The sequence below is a fragment of the Thamnophis elegans genome, chromosome 7 (assembly GCF_009769535.1).
Source record: "Thamnophis elegans isolate rThaEle1 chromosome 7, rThaEle1.pri, whole genome shotgun sequence".
NCBI classification, from domain to species: domain Eukaryota; kingdom Metazoa; phylum Chordata; class Lepidosauria; order Squamata; family Colubridae; genus Thamnophis; species Thamnophis elegans.
The window spans coordinates 32,338,616-32,361,216 of NC_045547.1; the positions used below are offsets into that span (position 1 = coordinate 32,338,616).

Here is a 22,601-nt window from a genome sequence, read left to right on the forward strand (position 1 = left end):
CCAGATTGTTGGGGGCAATATGCTGACTCTCTGTAAACCGCTTAGAGAGGCCTGAAAGGCCTATGAAGCGGTATATAAGTCTACTGCTATTGCTATTGCTATTGCTAAGGCTTTGAAACTTGGATTTAGGTTCACATTCATATATGCACATGCACATACTAACATGTAGTCTGCTCTTAACTTAGTTACTTTAACACAAAAACTTACTTATTCATTGATGCTGAATACTCAGTGATATTCCTAAATTTGTTTTCTTTCTTTCATTCAATCTTCTCCAATAATGGAATACTGTGAATTAATACTCTAGTACTTGACCAGAAGGTTGAAAGTCTGAGATGGGGAGAGCTCCCATTCTTGCTCTAGTTTCTGCCAAGCTAACAGTTCAAAAGCATGCAAATCCAACTAGATAAATAGGTACCACTTTGGTAGGAAGGTAATGGCATTCTGTGTACTTTGTTGTATAGTCATGTTGGCTGCATGACCACGGAAGCCTCTTTGGACAATGCTGTCTCCCTTGGCTGAGTACTGCCCTCTAGAGTCAGACATGACAGGGGAAACCTTTACTTCCCCCCTCCCCCTTTGATAACCATAACTATAGCTGATGGACTGAAAAGCATTTAATGGATTCTTGGCAAACTTCTCTAATTTTGTTTTCCTTTGTGAATTCATGGTGATTCCTAATTTTCTTAGTGCTTAAAGTTAGCAATATTTTAATAGCTCTTATTTATTGTGATTTTATGACACCATTAAATTTGTAAACAATACTAAATACCACCCAATATTTTTCCTTATAGTGCCCGAAGCGACAAAAACAAGTTTAAGCCAACCAGTGACCGCCAGCCCAATTGGCAGCTCTCCATCGCCACCTATAAATGGTGGCAATAATGCCAAAAGGGTGGCAGTGCCGAATGGTCAACCGCCAAGCGCTGCCCGCTACATGCCTCGGGAGGTGCCGCCGCGATTTCGTTGCCAGCAGGACCACAAAGTGTTATTGAAACGTGGGCAGCCCCCTCCGCCATCTTGTATGCTCCTTGGAAGTGGAGTAGGGCCTACTTCCTCTCCAGCACCTGGAGTAAATCCAAACAACGCACAACCAGTAACAGGAGTGCTACTGCCATGTGACAGTGGGACTGCAACCGGTATGAAACCATTAGCATTCTGCTTATTATTTTGCTATCTATACTATGTCATATATTTGTGTATTTTGAATTTGGAAATTGATTTTTTATTTACTCATTTATGTTCTGAAATCTCTGTGGCAACCTTTAAAGAGAATCACAGTGATTGGGAATAAGGCAGAATACAAATTAAATAAATATTGCAATAAACATTTTTTAGAAAGTTTTTAATTATTCACATAAAACTAGATAAGTAGTTTTTTTATAAAAGCAGATTACATTTTTCCCCAGCATATTTCCTTAAGAGGGAAGTGAAAAAAACATTCTAATTTCAAACTATTCTGATTTCAGGTCTTGAAAATGTGAATATTAATTAATATGAATTCAAAAACAACCTGATACAGATAAGATTGTTACTAGAAACAATAAACATATTAAAGTTATCACATGCCCAGAAGAGATTTGTTTTGAACAGGAGAAAGAACCATAATGAAATTGCACATTCTATAATGAAATAAACTTGCATGTTGATACAGCGCAGTCACTAGAATTTGTAATGCTGTCATAGTTTTTAAGTCAAAACAAAGGAACATTTTTCTTTCCAGCATGAAACAAAATGTTTTTTTTTCAACATGTCTCACACAGTGCCTGAGGCATTGTATTTAAGTTGTTTTGCAACATGCTATTGGAAATAAAATAAGTAAATAAAATAAATCAGGTCAGACTTTTTTTCATCCAAATCTTTCCAGCCTAGCCAGAACAGCAGTGAGGTCCAATCTTCATTGCTGACGGCTAGGCCAGATGAGATGATGTGAATATTGAGAAGATACAAGCACTGAACATATCCAGATGGAATTTGATAGGTTGAAGTTGCATTAGCCTGCCTCCGAAATTATAGCTGTTTGTTGGTTTTTAATTATTGCTGTGAAGTTAAGATAGGTAAGTTTTATATACTATGTACCTGCTTCATTTTGCACGTAAGTCTTTGAAAGTGTGTGAGTTACTTTGGTCACATAACAGTATTAACTGTGTAAATATAAAGACCTTGAGACCCAACTTGTGAGACCTAAAAAACATATTTTTTCTGTGAGAAACTGCTTTAAATTCTTATAAATTTCTGGTTGTGCTATCAGTGATAGCATCTAATTACTTTATCTTTTGTCAGCCTTTACCATTAATTGCCTTTGATTTATTTTTAAGCAACAGTATCTTCTCCAATGACTCTTGCTTTCTCATGTGTCCAAACTAAATTTTAGCTGCACTATTAGGACTATTATGAGATCCAGTTTTACTTCATCTAGCATTGAATTATTTGCTTTTTTATGGTTCATGGGGCTCGCATCAATTTTCTTCCAACATTGAAATTCAAAGGCATCAGTTTTCTTGTTCAACCATTCTTATGGTCTCATTTTCATAGTTATATATTACGACTAAGATGTAACTAGTAACATTTGCCTCTATTTTATAGCTTCAGTCATGAATTTTGGAAGCTAGGAAAATAATCTACTACACTTATGTGTATTTGTTTGGATTGGCATTGCCTATTGTTTTAACCTTAGTTTCTGTTAATATTGAGCAATAGTATACTACTATTGTAATATCTTTTTCACCTTCCACAAGGGATTACTTAGATTTTCCTTGATTTCAGCTACCAAGGTGATATATTCTGCATATAAATCAACCTTGGCAACACCTGTCCCAATTTTGAACCATTGAATTATTCCATATTCTGTTCTAACTGTTGTTTACCTAGCCATCATACAACAGATACCTGAGTAATCTGGCATTTCCTTGTTTTAAAAGGGTAGGTCATGCAATAGTTAAAGGGCAGGTCATAGTCCACATAATCAGTAATTCTAGTATAATCAAGAAAAAAATAATTGCTATCTTTTGAAAGTAGGTGATACTTGTTCTTGTTTCTTGCTTTTAAAATTATAAAAACTCCTTTGTCCTTTCCATTATGCATCAGATGCTAGCAACGTAACCTTGGATACCATGCTTCTTCTGAGTCAGATTGTATATGTGTCAGTTCTTGTTCATTGTATTATTCAATTTTGGATTACATGGTTTTACTAGCATATGAGATACAATATATAATTCTATGTGTAGAAACATTGGAAAGTGATCATGTTAAACTGGGGAATGACCTCAAAACAGTATGTAAAATGAAATATATGTCCAGTGAAAATTATTTAATCTTCACTCATTCTGGCCAGCCTAAAAGATGAATTCAGAAGGGTGATGGGAGGAAGGGGACTTTAGAATATAGACTTAAGTCTGTTAGCTGTTTGAGCCAAACATAGTCCTGCGTAGTTTGGTTTACTATAAAGGCTTGCAAGAGGGAATGTGTCTTCTTTAGTTTGGTGGCAATAGTGATAGCATATGAAAATTATAAAACCTTTGGTATTTGGTATTAAAATAATAAGTTATTAACAGCATGAACATTGGAGAAGGTAGTTGGAAGTCCAAATATAAAGCTTTTCAGTTCATACCATAGTTTTATGACCTGAAATTTATATCGTGACGGAGTAGGCAGCTACTAATAGCATGTATGCTGCAATTTCTAAAACAGTCTGTCATAGCTATAGCAATTGCATAAAGGTGTAAAGGCTTCCTGGCATTAAACACAAACTGGTAGCAACTAAGGCATCCAGTACAACTTTGGGTCTACTACTTTTGGCATCAACATCTTGTACCCAGAGAATATGAGCTGAAGCCACTGATTATTAAAACTTTGGGTATCCAAACTTCTTAAAGCATTATGACATCTATAATGAGTTCTGCAAAAGGCTGATTTTACTATATACCGACCATTGGAATGTTACCGTATTTATCGGCGTATAACACGCAGTTTTAAAACTAAAATTGCAAGCTTAAACCCTGCCTGCGTGTTATACGCCGATACTGCGTGTTATACGCCGGGTCCACTGTTCCCTCTAAGGTGCGCGGCCGCGCGGCCGCGCACATGGCAAGAAACCCCCGCGCAGAGGTTTCTAACTCCCGCGCAGAGGTTTCTTTCAAAGCAAACGTGGGGAAGTCCTTTGCAGGCAGCTAGAACTGGCTGCCTGCAAAGGACCTCCCCAAACTTGTTTCAGCGGCAGCTCTCAGCCTGGCGGCAGCGTCACACAGACTGTGGAAGGAGGGGGAGGAGGAGGGAACCAAAGAGAGCTTTTACCGAGTCTGCGCCCCACAGCCAGGACCGTCCTGGCGCCTCCAGCCGCGTTTCTTCCTGCAAAGCCCTTCGGGCAACCCGAGAGTTCCGCTTGACGCCAGAAGGGCTTTGCAGGAAGAAACGCGGCGTTTCTTCCTGCAAAGCCCTTCTGGCGCCAAAAGGAACTCTCGGGTTGCCCGAAGGGCTTTGCGGGGAAGAAACGCGGCTTGAGGCGCAAGGACGGTCCTGGCTGTGGGGCGCAGACTCGGTAAAAGCCTCTCTTTGGTTCCCTCCTCCTCCTCCTCCTCCTTCTTTCTGGAGCCCCTTCCTCAAAGATTTGGTACCAAAGCAATGGCGGTGAGGAAGTTGTGTCTTTTGGATTTTGCACTGTTGTCTTTTCAATGGTTCTCAGACTGGTTGAACCTTTAGCAGCTGGGGTGATATTCTTTACTGTTAAGGTTACAATTGGATGTGTTGGACAAATCTTAAAAGATGAAACTTTTATTAAAACGTTTGACTTAACTAAAAACGTCTTCCTTTTTCTTCTTCTTCTTAAATATGATTTATTTATTTATTTTTACTTCAGAAGTTTGATGACCGTTGTACAAACTAATCCAACCTAAATGTAGAGGAGGAGAAGAAGGGGGGGGGATTTAAAAAGAGCAGAGGAAAAAGAAAAGAAAGCATGAAGAAAACATAAAGAAAGGGATGGGTGGGAGGGAAGGAAGGAAGGCACTTTATGTTGAGGAGTTAATGTTATAATTCATGTTCTAATGTTATAAATTTTAATCCAACATTAAGTTCCGAGCTTCCAAGTCATTTATTTTTAATGAAAAAAAATTTTACTCAAATTTTTGTGTTAAAATGGGGGATGCGTGTTATACGCCGGTGCGTGTTATACGCCGATAAATACGGTAATTTGTGTTTTATTAACAGGGTGATATAGTGGTTCCCAATGGTGTATTTTGAGTGATTGCTGCCACAGAATTAAGAGTACCCATCCTACATGCACACTGTTTATTTCCCCACATGAGTTATTTAGTATGCTAAGAATTATGTTTGGCTATCTGTATTCTTAATGAACAAATGATAAAAACATACTGAATACATATATGCTCTTCATGCTCTGATTTATATTAATGGATTATATAACAATATTTATATATTTCTTAGATTTATCTGCTGCCTGTCTCGCCATGAGGCTACTCTAGGCAGTTTACAACAGTGGTTCCCAACCTTTCTAGCTTTGCAAACCGATGGGGGGAGGGGATGGTTCTGTGCAAGCATTGTGTGAGCCGTTAGCTGTGTACACTGTTCCACCACTTGCGCATCCCAGGATTGGGGACCCCAGCTTACAATAAGAAAAATGAAAGAAGTTTAAACAGAACAGAAGTAAAATAATAAAACAATAATATAAACAAATGACAAAGCAACACAATGAGAATAATACATCAAAATGGTAACCAAAAAGATGGGGGAGGAGCTGGAGAGCAATAAGCAATATAATACAATGATCAAGAATTCTACATGTTTGGTAATAATCCTTATATCTAAAAATGTCCTAGAAGAGGATAGTACTCCATCAATCTCCTTTGTTCTCTTCTGTGTGCCGAAGCTTATTTTTTCTCAAAATTTCTCTATTGGTGTTTCATTTTTATAGGTGTGAGATCTGAGTAAACTAACCACAGCTAAACAACACTACTTTGCTGCCTTTTTTACTCATATTGCCTACATTGTCAGGTGTTCATAAGTCAAGTTTAGCACAAAAAAGATTTTTGTACCTCCAATAATTTATTTGACAATAGATCTTTTGTACTTCATATAAAGCAGCCCCAAGGAATCCAGAAAGCCATGATTTAGTCTGCTGCTCTTGAGTACTAACTTGAAGCCTACTGTGACTGTAAATTTAAAATCCTGCTATCTTCAATATTTCTAGTATAGAGCTTGAAATCTTAGGATTGTCTGATCAGCCACTAACTGGATGCCATGCTTATAAATATGAAAAGTCTTCAAAACACTCTGACCATGCCTGAGGAGAAGCAGTTCTGCAGTGACACTGGTAACTCAACATTGTCAGTTTTATCAGAACTAATAGCAGACTATTTTGCAGTATCACACTATATCTGCCTCAGTATAAAATATGTATTTTAAGGCTCCATTCCACACTCCTCTTCTTTGCTCACCAATTTCAACAAACCGTAGTGAGTCTTTTTAACACATGGAAGTACAACTGGGAATCCATTTCTGAAGCAGTTTAACATTCTCTACAATGTCATCCATCTCTTTCCCAGTTATTAGTATCATGACCTTGTCTTAAGAATCTTCGGTGGATGAAGAAGAGAAGCAGGAAGAAGGTTTATTAAAATGCCAATTCTTTGCTGCCAGGTTTCAGCAAAGTGTATGTGATACCAAGATTTAGCAGTGGCATTGAGACAACAGCTTTATCATTCCCATCTAAGGAACAAAAAAGTGAATTCTATGCCTGGCAGTAGTAATCTCTGAAAAAAAGCCAAATCGGATCATGAACATCCATATTCCAGCAAGTGCAGAAGCTCCCTGGACCCAATAGTAATGCCATTTATGAAGGTCTTATGACAATTTCTACTAAGAGTTTCTTTGCTGCTAGATAGCTTCTTAGACTTGGTTCATATTTGGGTTAGCTTTTGCTGATTGTTCTTATATGGCATCTGCCAAGTAAGAAAGCCTTAAATATATACAAAATAAAATTTTATTTATAACCTAGGGTTAGGCCTGATGTTATCGTTTTTTAAACTGTTTGAATTAAGATGAAGCCATTTGTAAGGCTTGGGCATTTAGTAACAGGTGCTATTCTGGTCCAGGTATTCTGAAACTGCCTTTTCAAATGCATCCCAGCAGAGAGATTTCGTGAGTACTATACAGACAACACCCATTGGTATCATTGCCAATAAAAAGTCAGTATTTATCTATGTAAACAGATAAACAGAATGGCCACAGACAGACAAAAAAAAAAAAAAAACAACCGAGAGGGTGCAGGAGTGCCTTCTGACTTCCTGCCAGCTGTCCCATTTACTTGGCTTGTGGGAAGCTGGCAGGGAACATCAGAAATCACAATCACATAACTGTAGGGACACTGGAGCCACAACTTTGGAAATAAAAGTGGTCTGAAGATCTTTGAAATTCCAATTCCACAGAAGTAATGGGTCCCAGATTTTTCACACGTCTTTAAGTTAGAGGATTTAAGACACCTTGATTCAAAAATTGATGTGCTCTGATGCACTGCTTGGAGTAATTAAAGGTACAGACAGACCATGAGAGTTTTAGTACATAGATATTATGGTCTTACATTCACCTGTTCGCTTTCATAGATTTAAACCAATAAAAATAAAATAGAAATTTTCTTCCTTATAGATACATTGTATTCTGGATTGCTTTTCTCCAGTGAAATGATTGAGTTCCTTCTTAGCACGTTGATCATTTCCAGGCCAAGTATCATTTCAGAATCAAACATGAAAATATTAGTAGCCAATTCTCATGCTGTAAGTGATCTACTTTTTCAGAAAAAGACACATAAGCAGTATGGTTCTATCATCAAGCTTAGACTTTACAGCTGTTATAAGGGCTGAAGCTGACATGGCAAGAGTCAACCATTCTTGGGCCACTCAGAACTGTTAAATAAGCATTGAACGGATCTTTTTCTAGGTATTTTCGAAACAGGACTTGGGAATATCTCTTGTTTAATCATTTTAAACACTTTATTCTTGTTGCATTAAACTTATGTTTCTCTTCACATAATACTGATTTTCAGATTAGATAATGAACAGAAGCATGTATTTTTTATTCATTTTTATTTTATTTATTTGTGTCCTGCCTTTAATAATTTTACAAATAACTCAAGGCAGTGAACATACCCAACACACCATTCTCCTATTTTTTTTCCCTCCTAGCAAAAAACCCATGTGGGCTGAGAAAAAGTGACTGGCCCAAAGTCATCCAACCAGCTTTCTTGGCTAAGGCGGGATGTGAACTCCTCCCACTTTCTAGCCTGATACCTTACTTTTTCCTTTTGGTTGTAGGTTATACATCCTACATGCATAAGAAGGCCATAGGCATATTTCAGAATTTTGAACAGTTAACATCTTCAGCCTTATTATTTTCAACATTCTCACAAGTGGAATTATTTCCTTTTCATCACATTATTCTTGGACACTTAATATTTACAGGTAGTTTTCAATTTATAACCATAATGAAGCCTTCCCATTATGGTTATAAGTTTGATGTCAAAAGTGGATCATCCTTGTAACTGACTTGATTTTATTACCTTTTTGAAGCTGCGGTTCAGCAAATCATCATGGTCCTTAAACATATCCACGATCACCAAGCAAACTCATTGTTTTCTATGGGGCATTTTGTCGGAAAATGGAAGTAAATATCGAGATTGGGCAAAAGGGCCGTAAATCAAGGTCATGTGACCAGTTATAACTGAAGGATTATCTGTATAGCATTCTTCCATTCCCTCACTTCAGCTCCCTTTCTAATAAGTTCATGTGTTTTATTTTTTATGCAGTTCATTTTGTTAGAGGTTATTTTTTTAGCTTTGTTTTCCAAACATTTTTTTAATTTCCGTAAACATTGTTCTGCAGTCTTCTGATTTTTCCTTGTTCTCTTTATTCCTTGCAACAGTCTTTTTCTTTGTCTAAATCTTACACAATTACTTTCTCTCAGGTATTGCAGCAATGATTGTTTTATCTACATTTTCCTCATCTAAGCCTCTTTCACCTTCCTCATTCCACTAAGCATTCTTTTTCATTAATCATATTAATGTTGCATCTCACATTTCTGTGGCATTCTGTACTTTACTGTTTCAAGCAGCTTCTACATCTTCTTTCCTTATATCTCCTTTTCATTCTGCTAGAATATTAATTTGTCTTCTAATTCTCATAGAAGATTCATATATAGTTTTTGTGCCTTTTTTAAACTTTTATTACTGTTTTTCTCCCACTTTTCCTCCATCTCAATTTTGTTCCCAAATCCATTCTTGACATTATCAAATAACCCTGCCCCATATTCAGAACTTCTCATCACTATTTTATGCTTCACTAATTCTATTTTTTCAGCATAACAGTTTAAATCAATTGTAATTTTAAATTTACATTCATAAGTATGTATAGATGTATGGTTAATTTTTATACTCAAACTAAGATATTTTTTTTAAACAGACCATTCTCATTCTTAACAGTAACTTTTTCTTCAATCTTAGCTCATCCATTTAAATTTTCTAGCAGAATTTTGTTTCTCCTTGAGTCATGTTCCCATAATTTTGCACAATTTTACCCCAAACCTGGTTCTTTTGTTATCATAATTCATTGGAATATAACATACACTTATTTCATATGTATATGTATATTCATTCATAAACCCCTACAATGTAGCACTGTTTCATACTTTATGAAAAACACTTTACACTGTTTATTTATAATTAATCTGCATCTTTATTTCTCTTCAGATGTTCATGTCCACACCATTCCAATCACTGGTTCACTTTCTTTACCATTTTCTTTTTATAATACCATTTGCAATCTTTCATATTTTATTTATTTAGATGTCATATTTCTAAACCACCTGTCTCCCTCAGAGAGGGACTCTGTGTGCTATATACAATATAATATGATTGATAAATAAAACAACCTAATGTGCCATGTGAGTCAAAGATATTGCCCTTCACCGCACTCATTGTACATTTAGTTAATTTGGGCTTTCAAATAACACTTTCTAGCAATATAGAGAAGCGTAGACTAGATTACTAGTTGTAGCAGTGCCTATACTAGATTCAGAATACTTTTACATTACCCAATCGTTTTGGCATATTGTGAGCAATATAATACAAGCACAACCAATACTAATTTTACTCCAACACTTTCAAACTATTCTATGCAAGTTAGGACCTCTCTTAACTGGAGAGTTTAACTTGCAAGCCCATGTACCATAGTCGGCATCCAACCAACTAGGAAGTGTATGCAGTGAAGAATGTATTTCACAGGATTGTGAAACATTTAATATTTCAGCAAACTTGTATATGTTACCTAAGCTCTTACGTGGATTTATGAATAATTTGGTCTGTTGCCTTTTTAGATTCAACAACTGGAGGTGCTGCTGCTTCAAATTATGCAAATTCCACTTGGGGTCCTGGAGTGTCCTCCAACAGCACCAATGTCAACCCTACTCACGTCTGGGACAAGGTGATTGTAGACGGGTCTGACATGGAAGAGTGGCCTTGTATTGCTAGCAAAGATACTGAGTCTTCTTCCGAAAACTCCACAGACAACAACAGTGCCTCAAACTCCGGCTCAGAGAAGAGCACTCTGCTGGGAAGCACCAGTAGCAACAAAGGAAAAGGAAACCAGTGCCAGTCTGGAAGCTCTGGTAATGAATGTAATCTTGGGGCTTGGAAATCCGACTCCAAGGCTAAACCTGTTCAATCTTCCAGTCCTTCAGTAGAGAATAATGGTAGTCTAGCAAGCTGGAGAAACTTGAGTGGGCAGGATAGAATTGGCCCCAATCCTGGCTTCAGCAACTTTAACCCAAATAGCAACCCATCTGCTTGGCCAGCACTAATTCAGGAGGGCAATTCAAGGAAAGGGACTTCAGAAACTGATAATGGTGGTTCAAATGCACAGATTACTACAACAGGTCAGACTTCTAGGGAACAGCAGTCAAAGATGGAAAATGCGGGTGTTAATTTTGTCTCTGGCAGAGAACATGCTCAAATCCACAACACTGATGGACCAAAAAACGGAAATGCTATATCCTTGAACTTAAGTTCACCAAACCCAGTAGAGAATAAGGGAATGTCCTTTGAAATGGGCTTTGGGAACCCCTCCAGGAGCACTGATACCCCTTCACAAAGCACTGGAGAGAGAAAAACTGGGAACGTTGGGTCTTGGGGTACAGCTAGGGGGCCTTCTGGAATGGACAGTGCTTCTAATCAAGGTAATTCTGGAAATCATGGGAACAATGGGAAGGATAGGGAAGACTTGTGGAAGGGAGCTTCTGTTCAAAAATCGAATGGGTCAAGAAATGAATCTTGGGATAATAATAATAGATCTACGGGTGATGGGTCTTGGACCGTTGGCCCTCAACACTCTGGTGAAAGTAAATGGAATGAAGGGAACAAAATGACATCAGGGATGTCTCAGGGAGAATGGAAACAGCCGACTGGGCCTGATGAACTGAAGATTGGTGAATGGAATGGTCCAAACCAACCAAATTCTAGCACTGGAGCATGGGACAATCAAAGGGGCCACCCGCTTCCTGAAAACCAAGGTAATTCCCAGGCTCCCTGTTGGGGACGATCTTCTAGTTCCGCAGGAAGTGAGATTGGAGGTCAAAGCACTGGAAGCAACCATAAAGCAGGAAGCAGTGATAGTCACAATTCTGGACGCCGATCATACAGGCCTACACATCCTGATTGTCAGGCAGTTTTGCAAACTTTATTAAGCAGGACTGATTTAGATCCCCGAGTGCTTTCAAATACCGGTTGGGGTCAAACTCAAATCAAGCAAGATACTATTTGGGACATAGAAGAGATGCCAAGAGCTGAAGGAAAGTCTGATAAAGGTACTGAGGGGTGGGAGAGTTCTACCATACAGACAAAGAACTCAGGGGGCTGGGGAGATGCACCCAGCCAAAGCAATCCAATCAAGTCTGGATGGGGTGAGCTTTCAACTCCAACAGAATGGAAAGAGCCCAAAAACACTGGAGGATGGAATGATTACAAGAGCAATTGTTCTAACTGGGGAGGGGGAAGACCAGATGAAAAAGTCACAACATCTTGGAATGAGAATTCCAACAAAGACCCAGGATGGAATGGGCGGCCACCTAATCAGGGATGGTCTTCTGGGAAGAATGGCTGGGGAGAAGAAGTTGACCAGCCAAAAAATGGCAATTGGGAAACTTCAGGAAATAAATCAGGTTGGAATGAAGCTGGCCAGAATGAGATTGGCACTTGGGGTAATAATGCAAATTCAAACTCTTCTTCTAAAGCAGGGTGGGATAATAATAAAAGAACTCCAGCATGGAATGATACTGGTAGACAACCCAGTTCCTGGAATAATCCACAGCAGCACCATCAGCAGTCAGAGGCACCCAGTTCCTGGGACCCACCACCACCTCCACCACCACAGCAGCCTCCAGGTAATGGAAGGCTACCCAATTCTAACTGGAACAGTGGGCCACAGTCAACTATCTCAAAGGATGAAGAACCAAGTGGCTGGGAAGAACCATCTCCCCAGTCAATTAATCGTAAAATGGATATTGATGATGGCACCTCAGCCTGGGGAGACCCCAATAGTTACAACTATAAGAATGTGAACTTGTGGGACAAGAACTCACAAAGTGGACAAGCTTCACGAGAACAGAACCACCCTCCTCCAAGGCCAAGCAAAGTAACAGCCTCAGGTAATTTTTTTTAATGATCTTCATGATGATACAAACAGTTTATCTTCTTACTAAATTATTGTAGATTTACAATAATTTTCAAATCCGTTCTGTAGCTTGCCATATATCTAATATGTCCTTGAAAGAACAGACCGTAAACCTTGAATACAGTAGTGTTACATAACATATTATGAAATGCTTACTGTTTATAGACAATTTTATTCTTGTGTCTGATTTGTCAGGAAGGAGAATTCTAGACTGTCTTTTAACTTTTAAAAAAAGAATAGAATGACCCAGATTGTGCCAGAACCTCGTTCGCATTAGACAAAGAATCAGATTCCTTGATGTTCCACACTAAGACATGCATAATGTATAGTTAATGAAAATAAAATTCATAAAGCATTTACATCCAGAAATTATGAGCTCCTTGTTACAATTTCTGTCAAGGAGAATATAGGAACAGCAGAAGATAGATTCTCCGCTAGATCAGAATTGGTTGGATCCTTGGAACCTATTATCTCCAGGATTGCACATCTTTTTATTGTTACATGGGTTTTTTAATACAATATTCTACAAATTATTGGATATTTAATTTTTTCTGATTCTCGTTTAGAAGAAGGGAGCATGAACATAAACGAACAGATTTCTAATGCTCTATCCAACAGATTGGTCCTTTTAAGGCTAACTGTTCTATTAACATGTACAATTTACCACTATACTATAGATTGGGTGCTTGTAAATGTTCATAACAGTAATAGTAATTATTTTGTTACAGAGTCTGATATTAATAATTTTATCTGTGGAGAACCTTTGAGCAACGTTTGTGATTCCAATTAGTTATTTTGCATTTCCAGACGTCAGAAGGGGAAGTTAAAAAGGATATGACATTCCACTTAGATGCACCCAAGCTCTCTTAAGTGCTTCTCCTGCCTTGTATTGTACTGTTATATGAACAGTTTGTGTCAAAAAGGCAATGGAGGAAAATATATTTTTGCCAATATACAGATTTGTGCTATTATAATCATATTTTTCTGAGCAAATTGTGGATAACATGGATTATATATAGTCATGGTATAATATATTCCATATATATTATATTAACATTTTTCTGATCTCATTCAGAGAATTCTTATCTGAAGTCCTCTCTCTTACACTCATTTTGTGATTATATTGAATTCTATTGACTGTAAAATCAAACTCTACTTTTAATGTAATACTGTAATGGTGATACTGTTACTTGATTTAGCATAATGATGTAGGGTTTAGAATAGATATATATGATAATATTTATCATGTAGATATGATAAAATAGTATCAGCTGTGTAGAAAGAGAAAGTTTTATAGATAATCCTCAATTTATGACCACAATTGAGGCCCAGATTTTCGTTACTAAACAAGGTAATTGTTAAGTGAGTTTTCCCCATTTTATGAGCTTTCTTGCCACAGTTGTTAAGTGAATAACTGCAGTTTTCAAGTTAGTAACACAGTTGTTAAGTGAATTTGCTTGACAGAACATCACAAAAGGGGATCACATGAAGCCAGATGCTGCAATGGTCATAAGTTTGAAACACATTCATAAGTCACTTTTTTCAGTGCTGTTTTAACTTTGAACAGTCATTAAACGAGGCTTCCTGTATTTTGTGATTATGTTGTTGGTGAATAAATAGCCTAGAATTAAAACTTTCTGTATTTAGTCTGGAACAAAAGTACACCTCCTGCACCAGATAATGGTACCGCTGCTTGGGGTGAACCAAATGAAGCCAGTCCTGGTTGGGGTGAAGTCGAGGAAGCAGGAACTTCTACCACATGGGGAAATGGATCCTCCAGTACATCAAATGCCATAAAACCTAGTAAGTACTTCCTAGTTTCCTCTTTTAAAACAACAATAATGTATATTTTGAATTTTTTATTAAAATTAATTGTTGAAAACTCAAAAAATTAGTTCCTAGAAAATATAGTTTTATAAACAGAAACAGAATTTAATTCATCAGAAATCCACTAGAGAATACTTGGTAAGTCAATCTCTCATTACTACTCCAAACCCAGAATCACACCTCAGGAGAACTTCTGCAAAACAATACTTCAGTTCCCTAACTCTGAACCAAAAGGATTCAATTACTGAACATCACTGAGATCAAATAGGACTAGGAGTTGTACCCACCTTTATCCACTTCTTGGCATCCACCAGGGTATCATTGCCATTGCAGCAATAATCCCAGGCATGAACTCTGACTGAAAAGGATCCAGACAAATCATCTTTCTCTAGGGTCCTCTGCAGTTAAATCAACATTCACCTTCTTTAGTTGTTTAAAGAAGCCGAATTTAGGGAAGGCTCTTCAATAAAGATAAACTAATGCTTCCTTAAAGGTGGCATCCAGTTCAATCCTCCCTCTGAAGAAATAATCAGTTCCTGAACCCAGGAATTTACTGCTATCCCCCCCCCCCCAAAATAGACCACCAAAAAGAACCAAAAGGTGCATGGATCTAAACTATCCCAAGTAACTAGTGCTCTATCAGAGTCCACAAGCCAAAATGATTTCTAGATGTCAATACAAGGTGCAGCTTCATCACTTTTCCTGCATATAAGAAACCAATCCTTTGCTCAGTTTGAGTGACCATTAGTAAAATATTATCCAAAAGTGTCACTGTTCTGGTGTTAATTGTACTTGCTCACCTGAGGTGTGATCTTAAACGGGGCTGCAGGACAATTAACCACCGTAATTGCCATGAAGTAGCAGACACCATGCTTGATCAAGATTACTTTTCATCTTTTCTCTAGGTGCATGGACTTCCAACTTTCAGAATTGTCTTGACTTAGAACAGGGCTGTCAAACTCGCGGCCTGCAGGCCAGATGCATCACATGCTGGCCATGCCCACACTCGGTTTAGCAAAAGGGAAAGTCCCAATACATCACATAACTACACCGTGATGATGCAACTTTGACACCCCTGATTTAGAAATTCTGGAGGTTGGAATCCATACATTTGAGAATATGCAAGTTGCAAAAGGCTGGCTGATGGAGCCTCTGTCTTGGATCCATACATATTAATATGAAGTACGGTGTGGAACTAAATTATACGCTTAAACATGCTTATACAAACTTAACTACATGGCAGGTGAAGTTCTTGTGAGATTGACAGGGACATTCCTCTAAATAGAACAATCTTGAGTATTTATATAGGCAACTAGGAATTTAATTTTAGAGCAGATTTTAGAGTTACAGTATTTAGTCTTTGATGTGAATGTGCAGATGAACAGTGGAAAGGGGGGGGGAGGAGAATGAGCCTTCTAACAATCAAGGACATTGAACTATCAGATACAGCTGGAGTCAGTGTTGCTAAATGTATGTGCTAATATTTGCTAATAGTATTCTTAGGCATGTAGTATCCAGAGTAAACACATAGATACAGTATGTGTAAATGACTTTTTTTAATTCAAGGATATGCCACACAAGCTGCTGCTGTTTCTATAAGAAAAATTAGGAATCTAAACTCATAAATAAATATATAGGAAACAAATTAAATTATCTCGCTTTTTCCAGCCATGGGATGGGGGGAAATCGATTTTGGATAAATAGGGATTTATGGACTCAAGATGTGAGAAGAGGTCCTTGGATTACTAGTTTGACTGGATTTAAATAAGTGCTTGGGGACATTTTTTTTAGCCTTTTCCTGAATAAATTTAAAGAATAAACTTGTACAAGACCAGGTCTTGAGGGGAGGGTGGTTTTTTTTTTTGTGTGTGTGTGTGTGATTTGTTGTTGAATTTTGGCAGTATAATCTCAGAAAGGAACCTCTAAAGAATTCATTAAAAAGTGGCTTCTTGGGGGACTCAAAGTGTGCTGTTTTGCATTTCAAATGAATGAAAACAATTCTTGCTTATTTCCATGGTATTCTTTCTACCAAGACATAGACTGGAACTGATTTTAATCTCAAAAACAACTCATTGCCATAGTTTCTCTGTAACCAAACAATACTGTAGCAAATGTTTTTTAAATTGTTTTTTTTAACTTGCTATTTTTATGTAGGTTAAATAATTACTGTATTTTTCGGACTATAAGACTCTCCAGACTATAAGATGCACCTAGCTTTTGGAGAGGAAAACAAGAAGAAAAAAATCTGCCTCTGCCTTCCAACAATTCGCCTCCTTGCAGCAAACAGAAAAAACCATGTCAGCTTCTGCACAGCCTGATTTAGCACGAGCAGCTGATAGGCCGCAGCGGTGATTTCCACCACCTGGAACTGGCTGAAATGGGGTGTGGAGACCGAAAATGGAGCACGCGGAGGCAGCGATAGGTGGTGGCACCAGTGTATGGTGGCGATGCCCGCAGCCTGGAACAGCTGATCAGAGGTATTCCAAGATGCTGATCCAACCATCAATCAGCTGCTCGTGCCAAATCAGGCTGTGCTGAAGCTGGCCAGGCTGTTTGCTATTTGCTGCAAGGAGGCAAATTGCTGGGAGGCAGAGACCAAAGGGTGAGGGTCAGCAGGTGGGCAGGGCTTCAGCAACATTCACTATAAGACACACAGACATTTCCACCCACTCTTTTGGGGGGGGGGCATCTTATAATTCAAAAAATATGGTAATCGTTTATGATCAGTATTATTCTAATATGTATTGTTTATTTTGTATTAATACCTGTATCTTTTTCATCATTTTTACAAAAATATCACAGTAAACTGAGGAGTTCTTAAAACAGAAATTTAGCAAAGTTATAATTAAAATGTGTGTGTCTGTGTGTGGTCCCCAATGGAACTAGCCCACCCCATTATGCCAGCAGAAGAGGCCTGTTACAGATCCTCTCTGCTAAGGAATTCCCACAGGCAGGGTCAAAAAAAAGAGCCTTGTCCACCATCGCCCCATCTATGTGGAACCCTCTATCATCAGAAGTGGGAATTGCTCCCACCCTTTTGGCCTATTAAAAGCATATTAAAACTTCATTTTGCCAAATGGCTTGAAGTCCTGAGGGGAATGCTTATCACTGGAGGTGGTTGACAGGATAAGAAGACCTTGTCTCTTAGTTTTGATTTTTGTAACGTTTCAAAATTTTCAGTTTGCATAGTTTTAATATTTTAATTATTAGAAAAATAATTAGAACAAATATAAATTTTATAACACATAATCTTCCTTGAATTGCCTTCTAGGGGAGATAGGCAGCATAAAAATTTAATGAATTTTAAAAATAATATCTTTAGCTTAAAATGACAATTTTGAATGAGTAACCATCTTATTAGCATTAGTAGTTAATTAGAATTATTTAATTCCAGCAGAAAGGATTGACTGCATTTATATTTAATGCTTAATTATACACTGCTTTGCTTTTTGCAGAATTGATTTTGCAGAATTAATTATCAGTTAGCCATTCTATCTAATCACTGTAAAAGAAACACGATGTGAATTGGATTATGATTAGCTTCAGAAATGCTATTCAGCTTGTTCTCAGATTTGGAAGTAGTGGAATAATTCACCAGAAAAAAAGCTTGGGGTTATTATAAACGAATGGATTGTCTTTTGAAATGGAATGATATATGATACAAACTATAGCAATAGCACTTAGACTTATATACAGCTTCATAGTGCTTTACAGCCCTTTCTAAGATTATTGCCATATTTCCCCCAACAATCTGGGTCCTCATTTTATCAACCTCGGAAGGATGGAGGACTGTGTCAACCTTGAACTGGTGAGACTCAAACTGGCAAATTGCTGGCAATAAGCAGTCAGCAGAATTAGCCTGCAATACTGCATTCTATTTACTGCTCCATCACGTCTCTTATAAGAAACTATGGTTACAAAATGGAAGTCATGACATTTTATTCATAACCCATTTTTAAAATTAAAACACACAGACAACATAGAGAAACAAAGAATAATTGCAAAGCCAGACATTAATATTATTTTAATATTCCTTCCACATATACTTGACTGTGAAAGGATAACCATTAGTCATGAATTATATAACTATAATGATTATAAACTATAATAAGTATAAGTTAAAAGAATTTTCTGACTTCAACCTGAACTGAGCAAAACGCCTTTGCTATGCTAGTTTGCCAGGCATCTAGAATTATACTGTAGTTCTCCTTTTTTTCCGATGTTAGCTATGGATAGTCTAGCACAGTCATAAAATACTGCTAAACCTTTTGACAAAATATATTGATTTCTAGAAATACATTCAGAATGTAATATCTCAACCCAAATTGGTTTATGAGTTACCAATCTCTGAAAAAAAATTAGAACCACAAAGAGCCCCAATGACTAAATATCATTTTAGCAGAATAAACAATTTGATTTGTTCATATATGCTAATTTAGCATGCTCATATACCATCTATGAAACAATCTAATAAATATTTCCTTATTGGGCCAGGAAGGATAGCACTGGTTTCCATTTTTCTGTTTTATTTCTATTTTGGTCGTTGATCTGTTAAAACCCATTTTGTAGGACATTTTAAAACTAATTAAATATATAAATATTTATTCTATACTAATAATATAAAATGAAAAAATGAGGCCTTTGTATAGATCTGATACTAGTGATTCTAAAATTATATATACTAGTAATTCAAAATTAGTCAAGAGATATATGTTTGTTTGAACCTTTATTTTTGGATTAAAGATCTACAACTGCAAATGATAATCTCCAGGAAAAACTTTCAAAACCTGTCAATTACCAGATCCAAGTTAACAGGTTTACTGAAGGTTAAAATCGATTTGATCCTAGGTTGTAAAATAAAACAATAGACGTGGGAAATTTAGGGTGACTGTTGGATCTTTTTTCTGACATTTATTTTCCATTAAAGATTCCAAATCACCTCAAGATGGCTGGGGCGATAATGATGGGCCAGTATCGGGAACCCGGCATTCCAGCTGGGAAGAGGAAGAGGAAGGAGGAGTCTGGAACACAGCAGGCTCTCAGGGAAGTAATTCCTCCCATAATTCAACCAGCTGGGGACAAGGAGGAAAGAAACCACAAATCAAGGTAGGAAAAATCTTTTGCGATGCAGTCTTTCATGGATAAGCAAATATCATTTTCTAAAACTGCTAGTACAAAGAATGTTAACTATGTAGATCTGTGTTAAAATGAAGTGGTTTTTAAAAAAATAAATGGCTTGATAGTTTAATGTATTGAAGGTGCATAATTAACAATGATTTTGCGGTGATGTGAATAGATGGGTAGGATTGAGAAGGAAGTAGGAAACCATTTATTGGGCCATTAAGAGACTAAATGAAAATAGTGAATGATGGGTATCTCCTTAAACAGATATTGATTTCAAATGCATGGTTTAAACATGTTTGCATTCATATACATGTGGCAAAGGACTGAAAAGAATTCAAAAACATGATTGTTTTATTGCTTATTACTTATTTTCTGTGATTTGTACAGAATTAAAACTGCATATATTTTTTTGAAAACTAAAGGCATAAAACCACATCAAGATACAATACTGAAACAGACAGCAAACAAACTGCAGATATTACTTTCCAAATTTTGTCAGAACAGCCTTATAATAGTTCTGAAGACAATATAGTAAAAAAGAGTACTATATGAAAGAATATTAGGAAATACTTTGCAATAGAATGAAAGTAAAGAAGATGTAAGAAAAGAAGATACTGAAAATTAATTGAAAGAGAGTAACAAGAATTATGTATTGGAGTGCCATAGAAGTATGTGGAGGTATGACAAAAGATGCTTGGATAGAATAACAGTTGAAGAATAGAATGGAAACAAATGCTATAAATGTTTAGCTTCCAAAAAAAAAAAAGTCACACATTTTTAGTACTGTGAGAATGTTGAAAAATGGTAAGGCTGCATGTATAAGAGTTGCAACTGAGAAAAATGTTAAAATATGGAAGTGGTCTGTTGATAAGAGACACTGTGACCTGCCTAATGTGTGAGGTTTGCTTATAGCAACTCTGCGTGACCTGCTTTTTTTTTTGAATGCTGTAAATAGGCATAACAATTGGAAAAATGCTGCTATGGTTCCTCTAAAACACAAGTGTCAAACTCATAGTGTCACGTTGCCATCACGTGATATATCCCAACTTTTTTCCCCTTCACGGAGCTGGTATGGGCGTGGCCTTTGCGTGATGCATCCAACCCATGCGTCGCCAGTTTGACACCCCTACTCTAAAAGGGGGCAAGAATGAATGCAAAAATAGCAGTTCCTGATTGAAATACTGATGAAGAGGGTATGAGAGGTCCCCGTCAGAAAAATTTAGGAAGTACAATGGAGCTTTATGGTGGAGAGGGATGTTCTAGTTGGAACACCCCTCTTCACCATAAAAACTTTATTCTTCAGCAAATAATTCAGAAATAGAATTTTTTTTATTCAAGAGAAAGTATATATGATGAAGCATAACAATAGACTTTAGCTATGGAATATTTTTCATGAATAGAGATACTGAATGCAGTAAAACCACTAACTGAAGCATCTTGAGAATAAAGGGAATGCTCAGCAAAAAGATCAGCATTGTAAATGAAATAAAACAAGAATGTATGACATTTCCATATTTGTTCAGTGTATTTAAGAATAAAGGCATGTGTCCTAGTTGGAAATATCAAAGTATAGGTATGTTTGTGTGCAGATCATATTGTGTTATTCCCTGAGAAGCCAAAAGATTTGCAGCGAATCTTAGATAGATTTGATAGTAGTAACTGCAGTTAGTAATGCTATAGTAATGTTTTCCTCTAAATAAATCAGTAAGCAATAAATCTACATGAATTTAATATTAAACTTGATTGCTTTTTGTTTAACAGTTAAAATTAGGAACAGCCAATTTCAGTTTTGAAATGAGTATACAGTGTATTATTTAATTTGAATATTTTGCAGTGTAGAATGAAATTTAAACTAATTATCTCTGTTTTCAGTGTTCATTAAAAGGAGGAAGTAGTGATTCATGGATGAATACCTTATCTGATCAGATTTCAAATATGGGATTGTTGGTAAGACATTCTATCTACTTCTTGTTGCAAAAATTATTTAGTAATATTTGACAGGCAAAAAATAGCTAGCCATCTAGGCGAGGGGTGGGTTGCTGCTGGTTCCCTTCATCCGTGTGCGCAGTTGACTACAAATTGTTCTGCGCATGTGCAGAACATGAAAAATGACTTAAAAACGGCAGCAAGGACTGGGGAACCAGTTCAGGGGGGTGGGTAGCCTGCCATCCCTACCGGTTCGGCGACCCTCTGTTCGGCGACCCTCTTTCCACTACCGGTTCACCCAAACCGGTAGCAACCCACCTTTGATCTAGGCGCAATTATAAGAGACTGCTTTTTTTTAAGACACTATATGGTACAAGACTGATTATAATTATTTGCAAAATTTTATTACTTGTTTGTATAACATCATATATACATGTTTATGTATACATATGTGTACACACACACACACACACTCACTAGATATCTTCTACTAATTTCACCCTACACATGTATAGTATTTTACAGATCAATACCTAGGAGGTTTACAATTTAAACATAGACACAGAAAGCAGCACTAGAAGGGAAGGCAGAGGTATAAATGAGGAAGAGAATGTAGAATTATTTCAATTACACATAAATTAACTTAATTACAATAAGGCCAGATATTATGGCAGATAGGACAATCAACAGAACCAAACACCAGCTATTTAAAAATACTTGATTTCTGTATTAGTTGAATATTACTCAGTAAGCTTTAAAAAAAGTTTAGAATTTTTATTTTTGTAAACTATAGGTATTTGGATTCATGTATGGATTGTATAAAGATTATAGTTAGTCAGAATGCCAGATTGTTTATTTAAATGCTATTTAGTAACACCAAATAATTTCTGTTTTGTTTTGAAAGTAATACTATCCTTTTTGTGTGCTACTATAAAAGTGCAGGTGAAATGAGTTTCTGTTTTACAAGAGTAGGCTGTGAGAAACCATGGCAAT

General features: G+C 36.9%; 1 protein-coding gene across 5 annotated transcripts in view; it reads left to right on the forward strand.

The window, feature by feature from the left end:
- The window catches only part of TNRC6B (trinucleotide repeat containing adaptor 6B), a 139,906-nt gene that overhangs the window by 68,730 nt on the left and 48,575 nt on the right, over positions 1 to 22,601 (forward strand). For all 5 annotated transcript variants that reach the window (XM_032221208.1, XM_032221209.1, XM_032221212.1 and 2 more), the window contains 5 exons: positions 795 to 1,139; positions 10,381 to 12,705; positions 14,379 to 14,534; positions 19,486 to 19,664; positions 21,555 to 21,629. In XM_032221208.1, the coding sequence (XP_032077099.1) occupies positions 795 to 1,139; positions 10,381 to 12,705; positions 14,379 to 14,534; positions 19,486 to 19,664; positions 21,555 to 21,629 (3,080 nt within the window). The remainder of the gene's footprint in view (positions 1 to 794; positions 1,140 to 10,380; positions 12,706 to 14,378; positions 14,535 to 19,485; positions 19,665 to 21,554; positions 21,630 to 22,601) is intronic.